We start from the raw sequence: 20,199 nt of genomic DNA, 5'->3' as shown, positions 1-20,199 counted from the left end.
TATTGCTCTACTCCATTCTACAGAAAGAAGTGCAAAGCATTTAAAAAACGTTTGAATAATTGATGTATAATTTGGCTAAACTGTGCTTAGAAAATACAAATCATAGAGAACATGTAGAAAAGGTGCAAGAAAAGGAAAGAGTTTGAAAGACAAGTTATAAGGCAGAAAGCTTTGATAAGTGCTGCCGTCATTTCAAGATACGTATCTCTCCCCCCGGTTATTGCCATTTCTATGCAGTACTATTTTATCTTAGTTAAAGCAAAATAATATTTGAAATTCAATAAAATAACAAAGAGGCTCTAAATTTTGTATTTTTCATTGGTTTATTGAAATGATGGAGTTAATTTAAACAGATAGTGTGAAAACTATTTTGGGAAAAATATTATAATGCATGAAGAATCTCAATGCTGATTGGCTTTCGCAAGACAGCATACCTGATGCTTGACTTACAGTGTAGCAGGAAAAACATCCACACCAAACTAAATGAGCAAAACTACTCTTTACTGTTTTCATCATTATACTTCAATACGTTTGAAATCTCACAAAACACACATTGAAGTATGTGTATGGTTTGTAGAGTGATGAATTCTTCCTTAAAACAATTTGCTGCTATTATTAAAATTACACATTTGAGATATTCTACTGACATTAAGGTTCAAAAAAATAAATGTCTATACATCATTTATAAAATATTACAATTTGATACTAGACCATAATGAATTTATGAATTGATACTTTTAGAAACAATATTGTTTTCTTGCCTTTTCTTTTACTGCTCCTTTAACACCTCACTATCGATCTATATTTGTTCGGCATTACCTATTATTAAACAGGATAAACTCCATTTGTGCATTCCTATATATGGAATACACCAGCACCTTTTATTGCAACACAAAAGACGCAATAAAAAACAATAGTTCACGTAATACTAAGAACGGCTGTTGACAGATTGACAGCTGACCATCGGTGTTGTTTATGATGAGGTGTGACTGGGGTTGCATGCCTCTGCCAAAAACTGCAGTGAAGTTGCAGTGTACATCCATGTCTGTTCTTAAAGTTATCCCTTTTGGTTTTCATTGTACATATTTAGATATTTGCCATACAGTTAGTACCATTCACATTCTTAATTTATGGCCAAAAACATGTTTTGAGGTCGAGGGGACATTTTGTATCTAGTTCTAAATGTAGCTAGTTATCGTTGGGTCCAAGTTGATATTTGAGCCAGATGTTATGTCATTTGTTCAAGGCGCTCATCAGATATCACATTCAAGAACGGCATCAAATAAATCTCCTCTGGCTGGCAGAGAACTCTCTGCTTCATAGCTTCACTGGACTTAAACCTCACTGGACATTCACATCCACATTCATTTAAATGATTATTAGTCCTGTTTAATCATTCTATGTCTATGTCATTCTTACTTCCCGTTCTTTTTCTTTAGATTTGTAAATCATTTTTTGTTTTTGTTTATCCTTATATTTTACTATTTCTTATTGTGTATATTTTGTATTGTCTCTATGTTTCTAATGCTGCTGGAACAAAAGAATTTCCCAAATTGGGATCAATAAAAGTCATATCATATCATATCATGTTACAGCGTCTAAACCTTAGAGAACCAAAATCTAACTCATTCTTGGGTCAAGTGAACATTTATGCCAAATTCTAGAAAAAAATTAAAATGTATGAATGATAAATCTCTCACTGTTATTACATTATTAGAGGTTGTGGTTTGAGTATTGCCTGCTTTTGTTGTTGTTGTGTTTTGTCCCTCACAGTTACCAGGCATTGTGACCCAGTGGACCAGGCCTGCCTCATACTTGAACTTTATCCACTGACAGTTGGTGCATTTTTAACATTTCCATTTGTTAAATAAAGTTATATACATTAACGTAATTCATGCCTCTGTCATCATGTATGTCCTTGTGAAAGAAGCCTTACAATCAGCTAACAAATTTAGATTAAGGGTCCACTGGTTCCACGTGCCCCTTAGCGGGGAGGGGGGCGTTGTCAGCTATGGTTCTGTAGGACCTGCTTTTTCACCTGCTTTCATTAACACCAGTAGCAATGACTACAAAGAACATGAAGGCACAGTTATAGATGAGGTGAAAGCTAATCTGAATTAAGAATCAGATGAAAGATTTAAGCTTAACAATATAGCAGAGGATGTTAGAAAAATGCACTATTAATGTACAAATGAATCTTGCTACAGTGATCACTGTCCTGTATCACTTATTCACATAAGTGACAGTTTTGAATGCTGCCAGGTTTATTTTTGTAAGGAACACATGCAGCTCCTATAAGGCTGTGCATTCTAACCCTGAACTAGTGCATACAGTTTAATCATCAAATGTAATATATAGCATTGATCATATTTGTAAAGTATCTATTTATGTTACCATACATACTGTAGCTATTTTCTGTGAGATTGTTAGTACAACAGCTTTCTGAAACTAATCAGAATACAAAATCTTTTTCAACAAATTGTATTTATCTCAGTTTGTTTTGTGCAATTATTACAGTAGTAGTTTATTGAAGAGCTTACAAGACAGATGGCAGACAATATATATTTCTGACAAGTGAAGAGACATACAGAGACAAAAGAGAAGGGGCAAAGTAAGGCAAAAACACCAAGAGATCCAAAGCCAACAATAATTCAACATAGGTTTGGACTGGTAAAGCGGCAGACCTCACACCTGCCACTGGAAGGAGACACACAACCATGTAATGTATTTATTTAGCTTCCAAAAATCTTTCTAAGTATTTCCAGCTAGATGAAGTACTCTCAATGTAGTGACTGTTATATCATTATACTGCATCATACACAAATGGGAAGCATTTAAATATTCAACTTTGTTATAATGATGGAGCTCATTTTAGAGGTTTCCTTGGGTGTTTGCAAAGGCTGACAATATCTTGTCACTGTCTTTATCTGCAAAGAACCAATAGCTTCCAGATAAATGCAGATCATTATTTGTATAAGGTAACAATTAAAATGCTCTATTAGTGACTCTATTATTGTAGTATCAATAGTTATAAGCCAAACTCACATAGCTTAGTGTTTGTTCAGCGGTACCTATTGTGACACATAGCTACTGAGCGAGCTCATGTGCGTTTCACTGTGTTGTTCTCTCCTGTGTGAATCATAAGGTGCACTGCCAGAAGAGAGAAAGAGAAGACAAGCAGATTAAACATAATACATGACAGGATACATAATAAGGAAGATTGAAAATAATATATTTTATTCATGCTCAAATACATAGGTGTGATGGCAGTGTAAAAGAGCATCACCTGTCTTGTGACTGCGATTATTCTTGTTTGTATATTCATTTTCCTATTCTGATTTTTATTAGGCACGGGCAAATGAAAATAAAAACATGAAAGACATATAAAATGTTTGGTATTTAAAGGTGTAAAAGTGGCAGTCATAAAAAAAAACAAAAACCAAGTGAATTGTTCTTTCACTTAGCATCATGACAAAGCAGGAATCATATCTCCACCTTGGCCTGGGAGCGCCCTTGGATTTCCTCCAGCCAGAACTGGTTTATGTCGCCATCGGTTTGAACTGCTTCCTCAAAGAGCCAACCGTGGATAAGCAGAAGAAGATGAATGAATGGGTGGACAGGGCAGGATTCTCATCAAAATGTAAAAATGTATAATAGCCTACAAATATAATACAATATAATAAATAAAACATAAGAAGGATCCTTGAGGCTTGGATTTTTGCCTGTCTTTTCCAGGTTTTTCTTGTCCGTTTGTCTTCAATGTTTCCCTAGTTGCCGTTCTGCTTGGGTTTTTTTTTATTCATTGCACTAACTGGTATTGTTCTTCCTTGAATGCATCTTGTTTCTGTTCCTGGATTCCTTGCTTTCCGTGTTTTCTTGTGCCATCCAGGTTTTATAGCTCAAATGTAAGGATAGAACATCAATATACCATAGGCCTACAATTGCCTAACATTGTAACATATTAGAATAAACAATCCCAGTTTACTTTCACAATATAGCTCCTTTTTTTAAATGAATACTGTACATTTAAGCTAACTTGCACTGTAACACTTTTAAACATGGACCCTATCATTATTATTTCCACTGCTATACATTCTGTTATGGACCTATACATTCTAAATGTACATTTGTTCTTATTCTGTTATAGTGCACATAGTTAGGAAGTGTACCCTATATTATCGAGACATACAATGCCTGTAGGTGCGCAATAACTTTGACCTTTTCCTTTCTGCACACATACATGTGTATATGTTAACAATATTTTTGTTACTTATCTGTATATATTTCTTCTAGAATTTCTCATTTAAAATTTAAAATTTAAATGTGTGTTTCATATCCCTGTGTGTATCTGTACTGTTTTCCCTCGTCTCTGTTGCTGCATAAAAACTTGAATTTCGCCACGATGATAAATAAAGGTACATCTTAGGTGTGGCTGTGTCGCAGTCGTCAGCCTGCATGCTAGATGATATGATAAGGGGCACACAAGAAAGGCAGCTATGTGCTGTTGTGAGGCTTGTTGCATATCGGAATGCTGAGATTTTAAGTTTCTTTTTCCAGGCCAGTCACAGGACAATGAGAATTACCTTGTAGATCTGTTTGAGGTTAACAAAAGAATGTGACGGGTCTTGTTTGTCAGTTTCAAACATTCTTCCATTTATCTGAAACTTGGCATGAATAATCATTGCCACTTCAGAATCTTAGGTAGTTTGCAACAGATCTATAAATGCATTAAAAGTATCACTAACATCCTATGTTTACCTTAAAATAGTAAATGCAAGATTCAGGAAGTGTAAAACACCACTCCTGTGCTCAGATCTCTGCAGATTTTACTAAGTTTGCTAAGAGCTAAGTGACAAATCCCATGTAGGATCCATGCTGCCATATGAACTTTAGAGACTTGTTACCACAGTAAAAAGAAACGTTTTTGCTTTACACTTCTGTTAGCCGCTGCACACCTCATACTGCCCTGTAACCACAATGGATTTACTCTTCAGTTGTTGTTTTTCTCATATTTTAAGATAGCTATATATTGTATTAAACCATAATCTGCTGCTGTATTCCTGCTCTGTTGCCAACAACTAGGCTGTGGGGATTTGAGAGCAATTGTTCTCACTAAAGATTACCCCTGATAAATATAGCGAACAATGAATGTTCTTTCATCCTCAGCTCTAACAGTGACACTGCTGTTTTCACTTTGTGACTCTTTGAGCCTCATCACAGTGGAACGTGTTCCTTAAGACACCTGCTGTAACAGGAACTAACACGGAGGAGGTTTTAGTACTTAAACATGTGTATATATTTCTGTCTATTTTTCCTTCTCTTATAATCTATATAGCTGACGGTTTTATCCAAAGCAACTTAAAAATCACATCGTCCTATTTGGCCGCGCATACAGGAGCAATTTGGGGCTCAGTATCTTACACAAGCTCATGTTGACTGCCCTGACCACCATTGATCCTCCGACAAATGGGCAACCATTAACCCCTGAGGCACAGCCGCCTTTATTCTCACCATGTATCTGATTAAAGGGCTGCTCACCACTAAGCTACCATCACAAAACATGTCTTTTTTCAGCCCTGAGGAATGTTTACTTTGACATGTTGTTTTGTCATTCAAATCAATGTCATAGGTATTATCTATTGGGTATCTATTCCTTCCATGGAATCCCAATAAAAGTGGACTGATGGAGACCATGCTAGCAGGTAGTACTGTTTCTGTTCTGTGAGATAGAAGATTTCTCTTCTTTTAAGTTCAGTAAAGGTAGAATAGGAGGAAGTGTTTGGCGCTAAATATTTGATCCCAGCTGTTTCTGTTGTGTGCTTGGTAGATGTTAAAATTAAATGGGTTTTAACAAAGTTCATAGTACAACATTTTTTAAATAAATGTTATTTGAAGACACTGCTCGGGAGACCCAGGGAGACCTTACAATGCATGAAAGAAAGGCTCAGAAAGATAAAAACAGCAAAGAAGCAACTAAACCACAAGCAGGGATAACATTAAATGAGCGATTTTAAAAAGCATAAATGTATGACGAGACAAGTACTTAGTATTTAGATTAAGAATACAGGATGGTTAGCACAATAGTGTATAGGGTAATCTGTGCAGGTGAGATATGAGGTGGGATTTGAATGTGGTGATTCTGGCAGACTGTCAGATGTAGCTGGAAGCCATAGCACCCAAGGTCACAAGGCGTGAAGTGGGGATAGCGCGGTGAGCTAGAGGAGGTGTACTCAAAGGTCATGGTTTATGTTTTTTGGTTTCCAGTTTTATTTTGTAAAAACCACCTTGCCCAATTCCAAAGCAACCCCATTTTTACCAAGTCTGTACAGTCTGTGTTACATACAGTGAAGGAATAAACAAGTATATGATCCCTGTCAATTTTGTTAGTTTGCCCACTTACAAAGAACTGAACCTTCTATACTTTTAATGGTAGGTTTATTTTAACAGTGAATGACAGAATATCAAAACAAAATGCAGAAATGTACATTAAAAAAAAAAGATACTAAATTGTTTTGAGTTTAATTGTGGGAAATAATTATTTGATCACCTTGCAAAACATGACTTAAGTACTAAGTCATGTTTTGCAAGGGGATCAAATAATTATTTATAATTATGGTGGAGAAAGCCTTGTTGGACAGCACAGAGGTCAGATATTTCTTGTAGTTGGTCACCAGGTTTGCTCACATCTGGGGAGGGATTTTGGACCTCTCCTTTCTGCAGATTCTCTCAAAATCCTTAAGTTTGGAGGCTGATGCTTGGCAACTCGCTCCACAGATTTTCTATGGGATGAAGGTCCTGACACTGGCTAGGCCACTCAATCGCCTTAATGGGCTTCTTCTTAATGAGATTAAGAGGGAACATCAAATCCAACAGAGCAAAGTCAACATGTAAGTACAGGCACTATCAGTAAAAGCTACTGTTTCTCATGTGACACCTGTGGCTGTTCTCCATGAACCTGCCCAAACCGGTCCGTCACCGGACATAACCGCAAGATATCCTATTTTACAGTCTTTAGGAGTCTCACACTTCTCTTATGGGTGGAGTTTAATTCAAATTATTGTTTGGGTCTGGTGCTTTCAAATTGGTTCCTAATGTGTCCGGTCTGTGACAGCCGCACAACTCAACTCTACACAAATTATTTCACCATATTTGCTACTGACTACAACCGAGTCCAGCAAAGGTTTTGGCTCATCTGTACCAAATTCAAATAGGGGTGAATGCAGTGGGCTCCAGTGAGGCATCCACTTAGGCATCATTGCATTAACTTAGATCTACAACCTTGGGAATTACACACTTTTCACACACTGACATATTTGTTAATGCCACAGGGACAATGCCTCAGTCCTACCGCATCACAGATAACAGCATGCCAACAAGCATCCCATGGAGACCTCTATCTGATCACATGTTAGCAGTTACTCAAAGACAAAGCAGAGACAGAGGATTCAAATGTAACCGTAGGCACATTTAACAACAGCTCTGAACGCCCATATCACTGAATTCATCAACTTAAACTACCACCTGGAAAAACAGTAACTGCTGCAACCATTTTCTGATAGTTAAGTTTCTCTGAAAAAAAATATGTTTTTTCTACCTTAACAAATAACATCCCATGAAACATCCCGTGAGAGTTACTATTTCACATGTTCAGGCAATATGCTTTCTGGTTGCCCAATGCATTCACAGTTCCTGGGTGGATTTTTTTTTTTAAATACTGTAGGTGCAGCTGTTCGTTGTAGTAAATTGTCTTTCTCTTTCTAATTAGCAGATTCCCACATTGACAAAAGAAGTGTGAATTAGAACCTGAATGCTTGAAATCTTCATTCTAAACAATACTGTCGCTGAGCTACCATCAGTGAGATACTACAAGCCCTAATTCGTTATGCAAAATGGGTCGAGGTGTTTTGATCATGACTAAACCAATACATAACCTTTCATGTCTAAAGATATTGTGTTGTTCTTTGACACAATTTGGTTGTCTCTCTCTCTCTTGTTGTAGTCTATAATACCCAAACGTCACAAAAAGCTTGTGCCTGCTTATTGGATAATGAAACAAATATACAAAGTCTGTTAAACATATCTGAATGATCTTAGTGTAGTGGGCAAGATAAGATGTTGGCTTGGTGCACTAATGTTACCCTGCAATCTTTGCATTTTCTGAATATATTTTTTGTATACAGTATTTTACATCAAAAACAACGTACGAAAAGTATGTGATTAAGACGCATTATGGGCATCGCAGCTCTACATCTTCAGGGTGCAAGATAATAACTTCCTGTTACTAAATCTGTCTGGAATGCATAAACAACAAACCTATCTCCAGATGTTTAGTGATGAACAATGAAAATGACACTAAACCTGAATATCTCTAAGCAGTTAGTTTTTTCTTATATCTTGTTTTTTTTCCCTCATGTGACAATACTTCCTTATACTTCACAGCCATATAAGACCTTAAGACACAGGTGGCATCACCAGAGAAATGCACTAGAGAACAAACAGGAGTACAGAAGGAGCCTCTGAATAACTTTTAAAATATTCCAAATCTAAAAAGCATTATTTATAAATTGTGATTGTTGCTTGGGGTAAGTACATTATTGTTTTTCATATTCTCTATTAGCAATATTTTCAATTGTAAAATATTCTTCACTATTATGTATTTTTGATTGCATTTGATTTTTTTCAGTGTTCTTTAAGAAATCTTATTGCAAGAGATCGTATTTGGCTATGATGAAAAAAACAATGTAAAAACGTATCGGTTACTTGTTTGTCCTCTCCGCAGAGAGGTCAGAAGTCTGGGTCTGCTTGTTGCGAGTCAGTAGGGCTTTAACACTGTAAGTGAGGGGGATCCAAACTACGGCCCGGGGGCCAAATGCAGCCCATTGTCCATTTTGAATCAGCCCTCAGCTAATTTAAAAGTATAATGGAATATGGCCCACACATGAAACTTGTGCATTCCTTATATTGTACTTATGAAATACATATGTAAACATATATTACACAGTAGTATTCATGAGTAATAAGCCAACTTTTCAAATAAAATCCGTCAATTAAATTTGAAAACCTTTTTCTAACAAATCTTGGTTAATAAAAAAAAACCCAATAACTTATTTGCAAAACACATGTGACATGTACCCTTCATATTCCCCCTTATTATAAGCAACCTGAGTCTTGTGTTTTAAGGAATGAACTGCCAACACTTGTCACAAAATAAATTAAACTCAATGTAAACCTTTGATTTCTGATACCTGCATTTGATTGTTTTGATAACTTATCAATTAACTTACGAACTATGTACCTCACCTCTACTGAGTGGCCCATCCCTTCGTATGTTTTTCTATGTGTGGCCCAAAGTGGAACAAGTTTGGACACCCCTGCTGTAGGTGATGGAATGTTTGAAAGGGTAGTTTCCATTTCAGTTTACATGTAAATTCATTAGACATGTATTTTCTATTTATATCCATGTTCTGACCTTGTATTTGTAAATACTTGACCCAACAGTTGGTTGTAGGAACATGTTCTGTTTTAGCCAAATAAATAGAATACATACCTTCATTTTATCTGTAAAATACTTTCTATGCTTACACGTTCCCTGCAGAGACTGCTCCTACAGGAATGAAAACTGTTCGGTAAAATGTAGTTAAATAACTAGAAGGATTTATTTCTGTGATACATTTTCCTTGTAGTCTTTGTTTGCAAACTTTAACATAATGACTTTATATCACTTTTGGTGAAACTATTCATATTGTGTTAAAGAAAATATAAAAGCATTCTTCATACAACTTTCTTTTACCAGATGAAATAAATTAAAATAAAATGTGTTTGAAGTTGTTGATCTGGTCAAGATGGTCGCAAATATCAATAACACACAAATGATGAGTGCAATTTACAAGATGATAAATTGATAAATCTGCTCTCTTTGCTCATGAATTACTACTTCAACAACTTTAGGAAAATGAAAGGTGGCTATTACAAAAAACAGTGCCTATTACAAAATCCATCTCAATATAATCTCACACAAACTAAAACTTTTTGGTGGCATTTTAACTGTCTTTGTCTATAAGGCGACAGAAAAGTCTCCAAAAAGCAGAAAAAAATATTAAAATGCTTCTTTCATGAGTAAATCAGTGTGCTTTCAAATGTATAGGTTGAATTGCAGACGTAATGGCAGGTGGAGCAATATCTACCATTTTGCTGACGATTATGGGTAAGTAAATATTTACTGAAATGAAAGTGAAAGTGTTAATAAATCCCTGAAAAATAAAGTAAATCTTTAATCACAAGACATTTTCTGTTTTTGCAAATAGTGGCATCTGTTGGGATAACTTCTGTATCGACAACAGCAGCGTCTACAACAGCTGCTCCAACAACTACTGGACCTACAGCTGTCGCATCTACAACTGCTGCTCCAACAACAGCAGCACCTACAACTGCTTCTCTAACAACTGCTTCACCTACAACTGCTGCACCCACAACTGCAGCCCCGACGACTGCTGCACCGACAACAGCAGCACCTACAACTGCTGGTCCAACAACAGCAGCACCTACAACTGCTGCTCTGACAACTGCTTCACCTACAACTGCTGCACCCACAACTGCAGCCCCGACAACTGCTGCACCGACAACAGCAGCACCCACAACAGCAGCACCTACAACTGCTGCACCCACAACAGCAGCAACTACAACAGCTGGTCTAACAATTGCTTCACCGACAACTGCTGCACCCACAACCGAAGCACCCACAACTGCTGCACCAACAACTGCTGCTCCAACAACTGCTGCACCTTCAACTGCAGCAACTACAACTGCTGCACCCACAACTGAAGCAGCCACAACTGCTGCACCCACAACTGCTGCACCTACAACTGCTGCTCTAACAACTGCTGCACCTACAACTGCTGCACCCACACCTGAAGCAGCCACAACTGTTGCACCCACAACTGCTTCACCTACAACTGCTGCTCTAACAACTGCTGCACCTACAACTGCTGCTCTAACAACTGCTGCACCTACAACTGCTGCTCCAACAACAGCAGCACCTACAACTGCTTCTCTAACAACTGCTTCACCTATAACTGCTGCACCCACAACTGCAGCCCCGACGACTGCTGCACCGACAACAGCAGCACCTACAACCGCTGGTCCAACAACAGCAGCACCTACAACTGCTGCTCTGACAACTGCTTCACCTACAACTGCTGCACCCACAACTGCAGCCCCGACAACTGCTGCACCGACAACAGCAGCACCCACAACAGCAGCACCCACAACTGCTGCACCAACAACTGCTGCTCCAACAACTGCTGCACCTTCAACTGCAGCAACTACAACTGCTGCACCCACAACTGAAGCAGCCACAACTGCTGCACCCACAACTGCTGCACCTACAACTGCTGCTCCAACAACTGCTGCACCTTCAACTGCAGCAACTACAACTGCAGCAACTACAACTGCTGCACCTACAACTGCTGCTCCAACAACGGCAGCACCTACAACTGCTTCTCTAACAACTGCTTCACCTATAACTGCTGCACCCACAACTGCAGCCCCGACGACTGCTGCACCGACAACAGCAGCACCTACAACCGCTGGTCCAACAACAGCAGCACCTACAACTGCTGCTCTGACAACTGCTTCACCTACAACTGCTGCACCCACAACTGCAGCCCCGACAACTGCTGCACCGACAACAGCAGCACCCACAACAGCAGCACCTACAACTGCTGCACCCACAACAGCAGCAACTAGAACAGCTGGTCTAACAATTGCTGCACGGACAACTGCTTCACCCACAACTGCTTCACCGACAACTGCTGCACCCACAACCGAAGCACCCACAACTGCTGCACCAACAACTGCTGCTCCAACAACTGCTGCACCTTCAACTGCAGCACCCACAACTGAAGCAGCCACAACTGCTGCACCCACAACTGCTGCACCTACTACTGCTGCTCTAACAACTGCTGCACCTACAACTGCTGCACCCACACCTGAAGCAGCCACAACTGTTGCACCCACAACTGCTTCACCTACAACTGCTGCTCTAACAACTGCTGCACCTACAACTGCTGCTCTAACAACTGCTGCTCCAACAACAGCAGCACCTACAACTGCTGCTCTAACAACTGCTTCACCCACAAATGCAGCCCCAACAACTGCTGCACCGACAACAGCTGCACCTACAACTGCTGCACCCACAACTGAAACACCCACGACTGCTGCACCTACAACTGCTGCACCGACAACTAAGCGTGCTGTGAGCACAACTGCACTTGCTGCAACTACAACTACCATTGCTGCAACTACAAGGGCTTCTACAACTACAACTACCAGTGCTCTGAATACGACTATCATTGCTGCAACTACAAAGGCTGCTACAACTACAACTACCAGTGCTGCAACTACAAGGGCTTCTACAACTACAACTACCAGTGCTCCGAATACGACTATCATTGCTGCAACTACAAAGGCTGCTACAACTACAACTACCAGTGCTGCAACTACAAGGGCTGCTACAACTACAACTACCAGTGCTCCGAATACGACTATCATTGCTGCAACTACAAAGGCTTCTACAACTACAACTACCAGTGCTCTGAATACGACTATCATTGCTGCAACTACAAAGGCTGCTACATCTACAACTACCAGTGCTCCAACTACAAGGGCTGCTACAACTACAACTACCAGTGCTCCGAATACGACTATCATTGCTGCAACTACAAAGGCTGCTACAACTACAACTACCAGTGCTCCAACTACAAGGGCTTCTACAACTACAACTACCAGTGCTCCGAATACGACTATCATTGCTGCAACTACAAAGGCTGCTACAACTACAACTACCAGTGCTGCAACTACAAGGGCTGCTACAACTACAACTACCAGTGCTCCGAATACGACTATCATTGCTGCAACTACAAAGGCTTCTACAACTACAACTATCAGTGCTCCGAATACGACTATCATTGCTGCAACTACAAAGGCTGCTACAACTACAACTACCAGTGCTGCAACTACAAGGGCTGCTACAACTACAACTACCAGTGCTCCGAATACGACTATCATTGCTGCAACTACAAAGGCTTCTACAACTACAACTACCAGTGCTCTGAATACGACTATCATTGCTGCAACTACAAAGGCTTCTACAACTACAACTACCAGTGCTCCGAATACGACTATCATTGCTGCAACTACAAAGGCTTCTACAACTACAACTACCAGTGCTGCAACTACAAGGGCTTCTACAACTACAACTACCAGTGCTCCGAATACGACTATCATTGCTGCAACTACAAAGGCTGCTACATCTACAACTACCAGTGCTCTGAATACGACTATCATTGCTGCAACTACAAAGGCTGCTACATCTACAACTACCAGTGCTCCGAATACGACTATCATTGCTGCAACTACAAAGGCTGCTACAACTACAACTACCAGTGCTCCGAATACGACTATCAATGCTGCAACTACAAAGGCTTCTACAACTACAACTACCAGTGCTCCGAATACGACTATCATTGCTGCAACTACAAAGGCTTCTACAACTACAACTACCAGTGCTCCGAATACAACTATCATTGCTGCAACTACAAAGGCTGCTACAACTACAACTACCAGTGCTGCAACTACAAGGGCTGCTACAACTACAACTACCAGTGCTCCGAATACGACTATCATTGCTGCAACTACAAAGGCTTCTACAACTACAACTACCAGTGCTCTGAATACGACTATCATTGCTGCAACTACAAAGGCTTCTACAACTACAACTACCAGTGCTCCGAATACGACTATCATTGCTGCAACTACAAAGGTTGCTACAACTACAACTACCAGTGCTGCAACTACAAGGGCTGCTACAACTACAACTACCAGTGCTCCGAATACGACTATCATTGCTGCAACTACAAAGGCTTCTACATCTCAACTACAGTGCTCTGAATACGACTATCTTTGCTGCAACTACAAGGCTGCTACATCTACAACTACCAGTGCTCCGAATACGACTATCATTGCTGCAACTACAAAGGCGCTACATCTATCTACAACTAACCAGTGCTCTGAATACACTATCATTGCTGCAACTACAAGACTGCTACAACTACAAACACCAGTGCTCCGAATACGCCTATCAATGCTGCAACTACAAAGGCTGCTACAACTACAACTACCAGTGCTCCGAATCCGACTATCAATGACGCAACTACAAAGGCTTCTACAACTACAACTACAGTGCTCGAATACGACTATCATTGCTGCAACACAAAGGCTTCTTAGCAACCAACACAACCATGCTCCGAATACAACAATCATTGCTGCAATACAAAGGCTGCTACAAACTACAACTACCAGTGCTGCAACTACAAGGGCTGCTACAATTCCAACTACCACCAGTGCTCCGAATACGACTATCATTGCTGCAACTACAAAGGCTTCTACAACTACAACTACCAGTGCTCTGAATACGACTATCATTGCTGCAACTACAAAGGCTTCTACAACTACAACTACCAGTGCTCCGAATACGACTATCATTGCTGCAACTACAAAGGTTTCTACAACTACAACTACCAGTGCTGCAACTACAAGGGCTTCTACAACTACAACTACCAGTGCTCCGAATACGACTATCATTGCTGCAACTACAAAGGCTGCTACATCTACAACTACCAGTGCTCTGAATACGACTATCATTGCTGCAACTACAAAGGCTGCTACATCTACAACTACCAGTGCTCCGAATACGACTATCATTGCTGCAACTACAAAGGCTGCTACAACTACAACTACCAGTGCTCCGAATACGACTATCATTGCTGCAACTACAAAGGCTGCTACATCTACAACTACCAGTGCTCCGAATACGACTATCATTGCTGCAACTACAAAGGCTGCTACATCTACAACTACCAGTGCTCCGAATACGACTATCATTGCTGCAACTACAAAGGCTGCTACATCTACAACTACCAGTGCTCTGAATACGACTATCATTGCTGCAACTACAAAGGCTGCCTACACTACAACTACCAGTGCTCCGAATACGACTATCATTGCTGCAACTACAAAGGCTTCTACAACTACAACTACCAGTGCTCCTGAATACGACTATCATTGCTGCAACTACAAAGGCTTCTACAACTACAACAACCAGTGCTCTGAATACGACTATCATTGCTGCAACTACAAAGGCTGCTACAACTACAACTACCAGTGCTCTGATACGACTATCAATGCTGCAACTACAAAGGCTGCTACATCTACAACTACCAGTGCTCCGAATACGACTATCATTGCTGCAACTACAAAGGCTGCTACATCTACAACTACCAGTGCTCTGAATACGACTATCATTGCTGCAACTACAAAGGCTCTACAACTACAACTACCAGTGCTCTGAATACGACTATCAATGCTGCAACTACAAAGGCTGCTACATCTACAACTACCAGTGCTCCGAATACGACTATCATTGCTGCAACTACAAAGGCTGCTACATCTACAACTACCAGTGCTCCGAATACGACTATCATTGCTGCAACTACAAAGGCTTCTACAACTACAACTACCAGTGCTCTGAATACGACTATCAATGCTGCAACTACAAAGGCTGCTACAACTACAACTACCAGTGCTCCGAATACGACTATCATTGCTGCAACTACAAAGGCTTCTACAACTACAACTACCAGTGCTCCGAATACGACTATCATTGCTGCAACTACAAAGGCTTCTACAACTACAACTACCAGTGCTCTGAATACGACTATCAATGCTGCAACTACAAAGGCTGCTACATCTACAACTACCAGTGCTCCGAATACGACTATCATTGCTGCAACTACAAAGGCTGCTACATCTACAACTACCAGTGCTCCGAATACGACTATCATTGCTGCAACTACAAAGGCTGCTACAACTACAACTACCAGTGCTCCGAATACGACTATCATTGCTGCAACTTCAAAGGCTTCTACAACTACAACTACCAGTGCTCCGAATACGACTATCATTGCTGCAACTACAAAGGCTTCTACAACTACAACTACTAGCGCTGCAACTACAAGGGCTGCAACAACTACAACTACCAGTGCTCCGAATACGACTATCATTGCTGCAACTACAAAGGCTGCTACAACTACAACTATCAGTGCTCCAACTACAAAGGCTGCTACAACTACAACTACTGGTGCTCCAACTACAAAGGCTGCTACAACTACAACTACCAGTGCTCCAACTACAGCTGTCATTGCTGCAACTAATAGTGCTGCAACTACAAGGGCTTCTACAACCACAACCACAACAACTCCTACAACAACTAAAACTACAGCTTCTACAATTGCTGAGGAAGTCACAACAAGGCGATTGACTTTCAGATCTGTTAGAGATACATTTACAAGTGATCTGCTGAATAGATCATCTGCAGCGTTTAGGAAACGAGCCTCTCTAATAGAGGAAACAGTAAGTCCATAAGATGAAGAGCAAAATGTAAGCACCGCATTAACTGGAAATGTTTTACTGACCCTATTAGTATTTCCTGGAATAGAACGTATTTTCTTTTAATTCTCCTTTAACATACAAATTATTCTCCTGGGGTTTGAGATCAAATATCACTCCAAACTTAAAGAAATTATACAAGTATCAGATATATTTAACATTTAAGTGGTGGTGCTTCTTCTACTGGCTAATAGATGCTGGATTGTTCCTTGTTAGGGATTGGATAGTGTTTGTTGTTGCAAATTTAAAACCACAATCACCACATCAATGGCCAATAAAATATATGTAGATCATTTATGTGCTTGTTTTTTGCAGCTTAGACCTGTTTACCAACAATTGCCTTCATTCCGCTCCTTGACGGTGGTTTCTTTCCGGTAATGTAATAATGTTATTTAAATGTGCTGCAATCTAAAGATATTGTACAGTGAATTCATGAAAATAATATTTTAAACCTAACTGTAATATTTATAATGAATTTAAATTGATTAAAAACATACATTTCTCTGAAATTCTATTTCCAGTAATGGATCAATCTCCACCACCATGAATCTTTCATTTGCAGCCACATCGTTTCCGGATGACCCTTTGATTGCAAAGGTTTTGGTTGATGCAGCTTCAAACATCACAGCCTTCGACATTGAACCTGCCTCCATTACTGTGGTTGACCCACGTAAGTTATTTCAAATACTACCAAGAAAAACACAACATAAAACAAATAGTTGTCCTTCATTTTGCAAGTAAATACTGTATACCTGTTTGTTATCTAAGATGTATCTAACATGGTCTGACTACTTAGTAATAACATATTTAACTGCAAATAACCATTGCCATGTTCAATTTTTTTACTCCAGTTAATGGGTTTAAATTATGCAATTTTGTTTAATATAATGCCAATAACAACACACACACACACACACACACACACACACACACACACACACACACACACACACACACACGCACACACACACACACACACACACACACACACACACACACACACACAGACACACACACACACAAACACACACACAATTTAAAAAGGTAAGTCTCAACAAAAAACTCAGAGCTCAACAAGAAAAAACACTGACAAAACAAAGGAAACAAATACAATAAAACAAGTAGCACTAACTCATTGTTCCATATTTGTTTTTACAGCCCCAACAACTGCTGCGCCCACAACAGCAGCGCCTTCAACTGCTGCTCCAACAACTGCTACACCTTCGACTAATGCACCCACGACTGCTGCACCCACGACTGCTGCATCGACAACTGCTGCACCTACAACTGCTGCTCTAACAACTGCTGCACAGACAACAGCAGCACCTACAACTGTCGCTCTAACAACTGCTGCACCCACAACAGCAGCACCTGCAACTGCTGCACCCACAACTACAGCACCTACAACAGCTGCTCCGACAACAGCAACACCTACAACTGCTGCTCTAAAAACTGCTTCACTGACAACTGCTGCACCGACAACAGCAGCACCTACAACTGCTGCTCTAACAACTGCTTCACCCACAACTGCTGCACCGAGAACAGCAGCCCCTATAACAGCAGCACCTACAACTGCTGCACCCACAACAGCAGCACCTACAACTTCTGCTCTAACAATTGCTGCACGGACAACTGCTTCACCCACAACTGCTTCACCGACAACTGCTGCACCCACAACCGAAGCACCCACAACTGCTGCACCAACAACTGCTGCTCCAACAACTGCTGCACCTTCAACTGCAGCACCTACAACTGCTGCACCCACAACTGAAGCAGCCACAACTGCTGCACCCACAACTGCTGCACCTACAACTGCTGCTCTAACAACTGCTGCACCTACAACTGCTGCACCCACACCTGAAGCAGCCACAACTGTTGCACCCACAACTGCTTCACCTACAACTGCTGCTCTAACAACTGCTGCACCTACAACTGCTGCTCTAATAACTGCTGCTCCAACCACAGCAGCACCTACAACTGCTGCTCTAACAACTGCTGCTCCAACAACAGCAGCACCTACAACTGCTTCACCCACAACTGCAGCCCCAACAACTGCTGCACCGACAACAGCTGCACCTACAACTGCTGCACCCACAACTGAAACACCCACGACTGCTGCACCTACAACTGCTGCACCGACAACTAAGCGTGCTGTGAGCACAACTACCATTGCTGCAACTACCAGTGCTGCAACTACAATTGCTGCTACAACTACAACTGGAGGGCTCGTGGGTGCAACTACCACAACTGTTGCGGCGACAACAACAACAATAGCAACAACAACAACAACAACTCAAGCTCCTCCACCAGTTAGGGTTCTTGCGGCAACTTTGCAAGAAGTATTTGAACCAGCACTAAGTGACCGAAAAAGTCAACAGTTTAAGAGACTTGAAACAGTAGTTGTGAATGTGGTTAGTTCTTATTTTTTTTATTTTAGTTTGTGTTGAGATTGCTGTTTTTATTCCATTTCGAAACTATTCTTATTTTAATTGATATTTTTGTTCCTTTTGTTTCCACAGTATACGTTCATCTACCGCAGTAGATATGGAACTCTTTTCGCACGCTGTTTTGTCATTATCTTTAGGTAACGTTTCACAAACTTAATATTGACAACAAAATCACTCATAACAGATATGTAAAAGTAATCAATGTTGATATAATTTGGTCTAAAATATGTTCTTTTATGATGCAGACCATCTCAGGGCAGATCACGAGCTATCAATACTGAAGCCGACGTGGGGATAGAGTTCAATAAAACTGCTACACCTGCAGAAATCCCACAGGATGATGATGTTGCAAAAACCTTAAAAGAGGCTGTCCTTAACCCAAACATTACCTTAAACATCAGTATTGATGCCAATACCATCCGAGCAATTCGTAAGTAATTACTACCCTTCATTTTGGTAGTAAATACTGTATACCTATTGTTATCTAGGATTTATCTAACATTGTCTGACTAATTTAAAAAAAGGTAAGTTTCAACAAAAAACTCAGAGCTCAACAAGAAAAAACACTGACAAATCAAAGGAAACAGATACAATAAAACAAGTAGCACTAACTCATTGTTCCATATTTTTTTTCACAGCAACAACAACTATAGCCCCGATAGTTATCCTGACCTCTGCAGAAAAAACTACGCCTGCTGTGAGCACAACTGCACTTGCTGCAACTACCGCTACCATTGCTGCAACTACAAGGGCTTCTACAACTACCAGTGCTCCGAATACGACTATCATTGCTGCAACTACAAAGGCTGCTACAACTACAACTACCAGTGCTGCAACTACAAGGGCTGCTACAACTACAACTACCAGTGCTCCAACTACAACTGTCATTGCTGCAACTAATAGTACTGCAACTACAAGGGCTTCTACAACCACAACCACAACAACTCCTACAACAACTAAAACTACAGCTACTACAATTGCTGAGGAAGTCACAATAAGGCGATTGACTTTCAGATCTGTTAATGAGACATTTACAAGTGATCTGCTGAATAGATCATCTGCAGCGTTTAGGAAACGAGCCTCTCTAATAGAGGAAACAGTAAGTCCATAAGCTGAAGAGCAAAATCTAAGCACCGCATTAACTGGAAATGTTTTACTGACCCTATTAGTATTTCCTGGAATAGAACGTATTTTCTTTTAATTCTCCTTTAACATACAAATTATTCTCCTGGGGTTTGAGATCAAATAT

The 20,199-nt window shown here is 40.3% G+C and overlaps 2 protein-coding genes across 2 annotated transcripts in view; both read left to right on the top strand.

Moving 5' to 3' along the window:
• The window catches only part of LOC134876305 (prestalk protein-like), a 26,880-nt gene extending 8,987 nt beyond the window's left edge, over positions 1-17,893 (top strand). Inside the window, exons 3-12 of the mRNA XM_063901294.1 lie at positions 10,305-10,688; positions 10,914-11,138; positions 11,349-11,737; positions 12,248-13,819; positions 13,976-14,035; positions 14,558-15,098; positions 15,377-16,467; positions 16,819-16,877; positions 17,025-17,173; positions 17,662-17,893. Coding sequence (XP_063757364.1) covers positions 10,305-10,688; positions 10,914-11,138; positions 11,349-11,737; positions 12,248-13,819; positions 13,976-14,035; positions 14,558-15,098; positions 15,377-16,058 — 3,853 coding nt within the window. The 3' untranslated portion in view covers positions 16,059-16,467; positions 16,819-16,877; positions 17,025-17,173; positions 17,662-17,893. The remainder of the gene's footprint in view (positions 1-10,304; positions 10,689-10,913; positions 11,139-11,348; positions 11,738-12,247; positions 13,820-13,975; positions 14,036-14,557; positions 15,099-15,376; positions 16,468-16,818; positions 16,878-17,024; positions 17,174-17,661) is intronic.
• Positions 17,047-19,850, top strand: LOC134876304 (keratin-associated protein 4-6-like). The gene is made up of 4 exons (XM_063901293.1): positions 17,047-17,173; positions 17,817-18,230; positions 19,023-19,041; positions 19,589-19,850. Exons 1-4 carry the CDS (start codon positions 17,047-17,049, stop codon positions 19,848-19,850), a joined length of 822 nt encoding a protein of 273 aa, XP_063757363.1.
• Positions 19,851-20,199: the final 349 nt, after the last annotated feature.

Source organism: Eleginops maclovinus, chromosome 14 (assembly GCF_036324505.1).
Source record: "Eleginops maclovinus isolate JMC-PN-2008 ecotype Puerto Natales chromosome 14, JC_Emac_rtc_rv5, whole genome shotgun sequence".
NCBI lineage: Eukaryota > Metazoa > Chordata > Actinopteri > Perciformes > Eleginopidae > Eleginops > Eleginops maclovinus.
This window is presented reverse-complemented; position numbering and strand designations above follow the sequence as displayed.

Coding starts and splice junctions, on each gene's coding strand:
- LOC134876304 (XM_063901293.1), top strand. CDS start 17,047: ATGAATCTTTCATTTGCAGCCACATCGTTTCCGGATGACCCTTTGATT. Junction 17,174..17,816: donor CATTACTGTGGTTGACCCAC/GTAAGTTATTTC, acceptor ACTGCTGCACAG/ACAACAGCAGCACCTACAAC.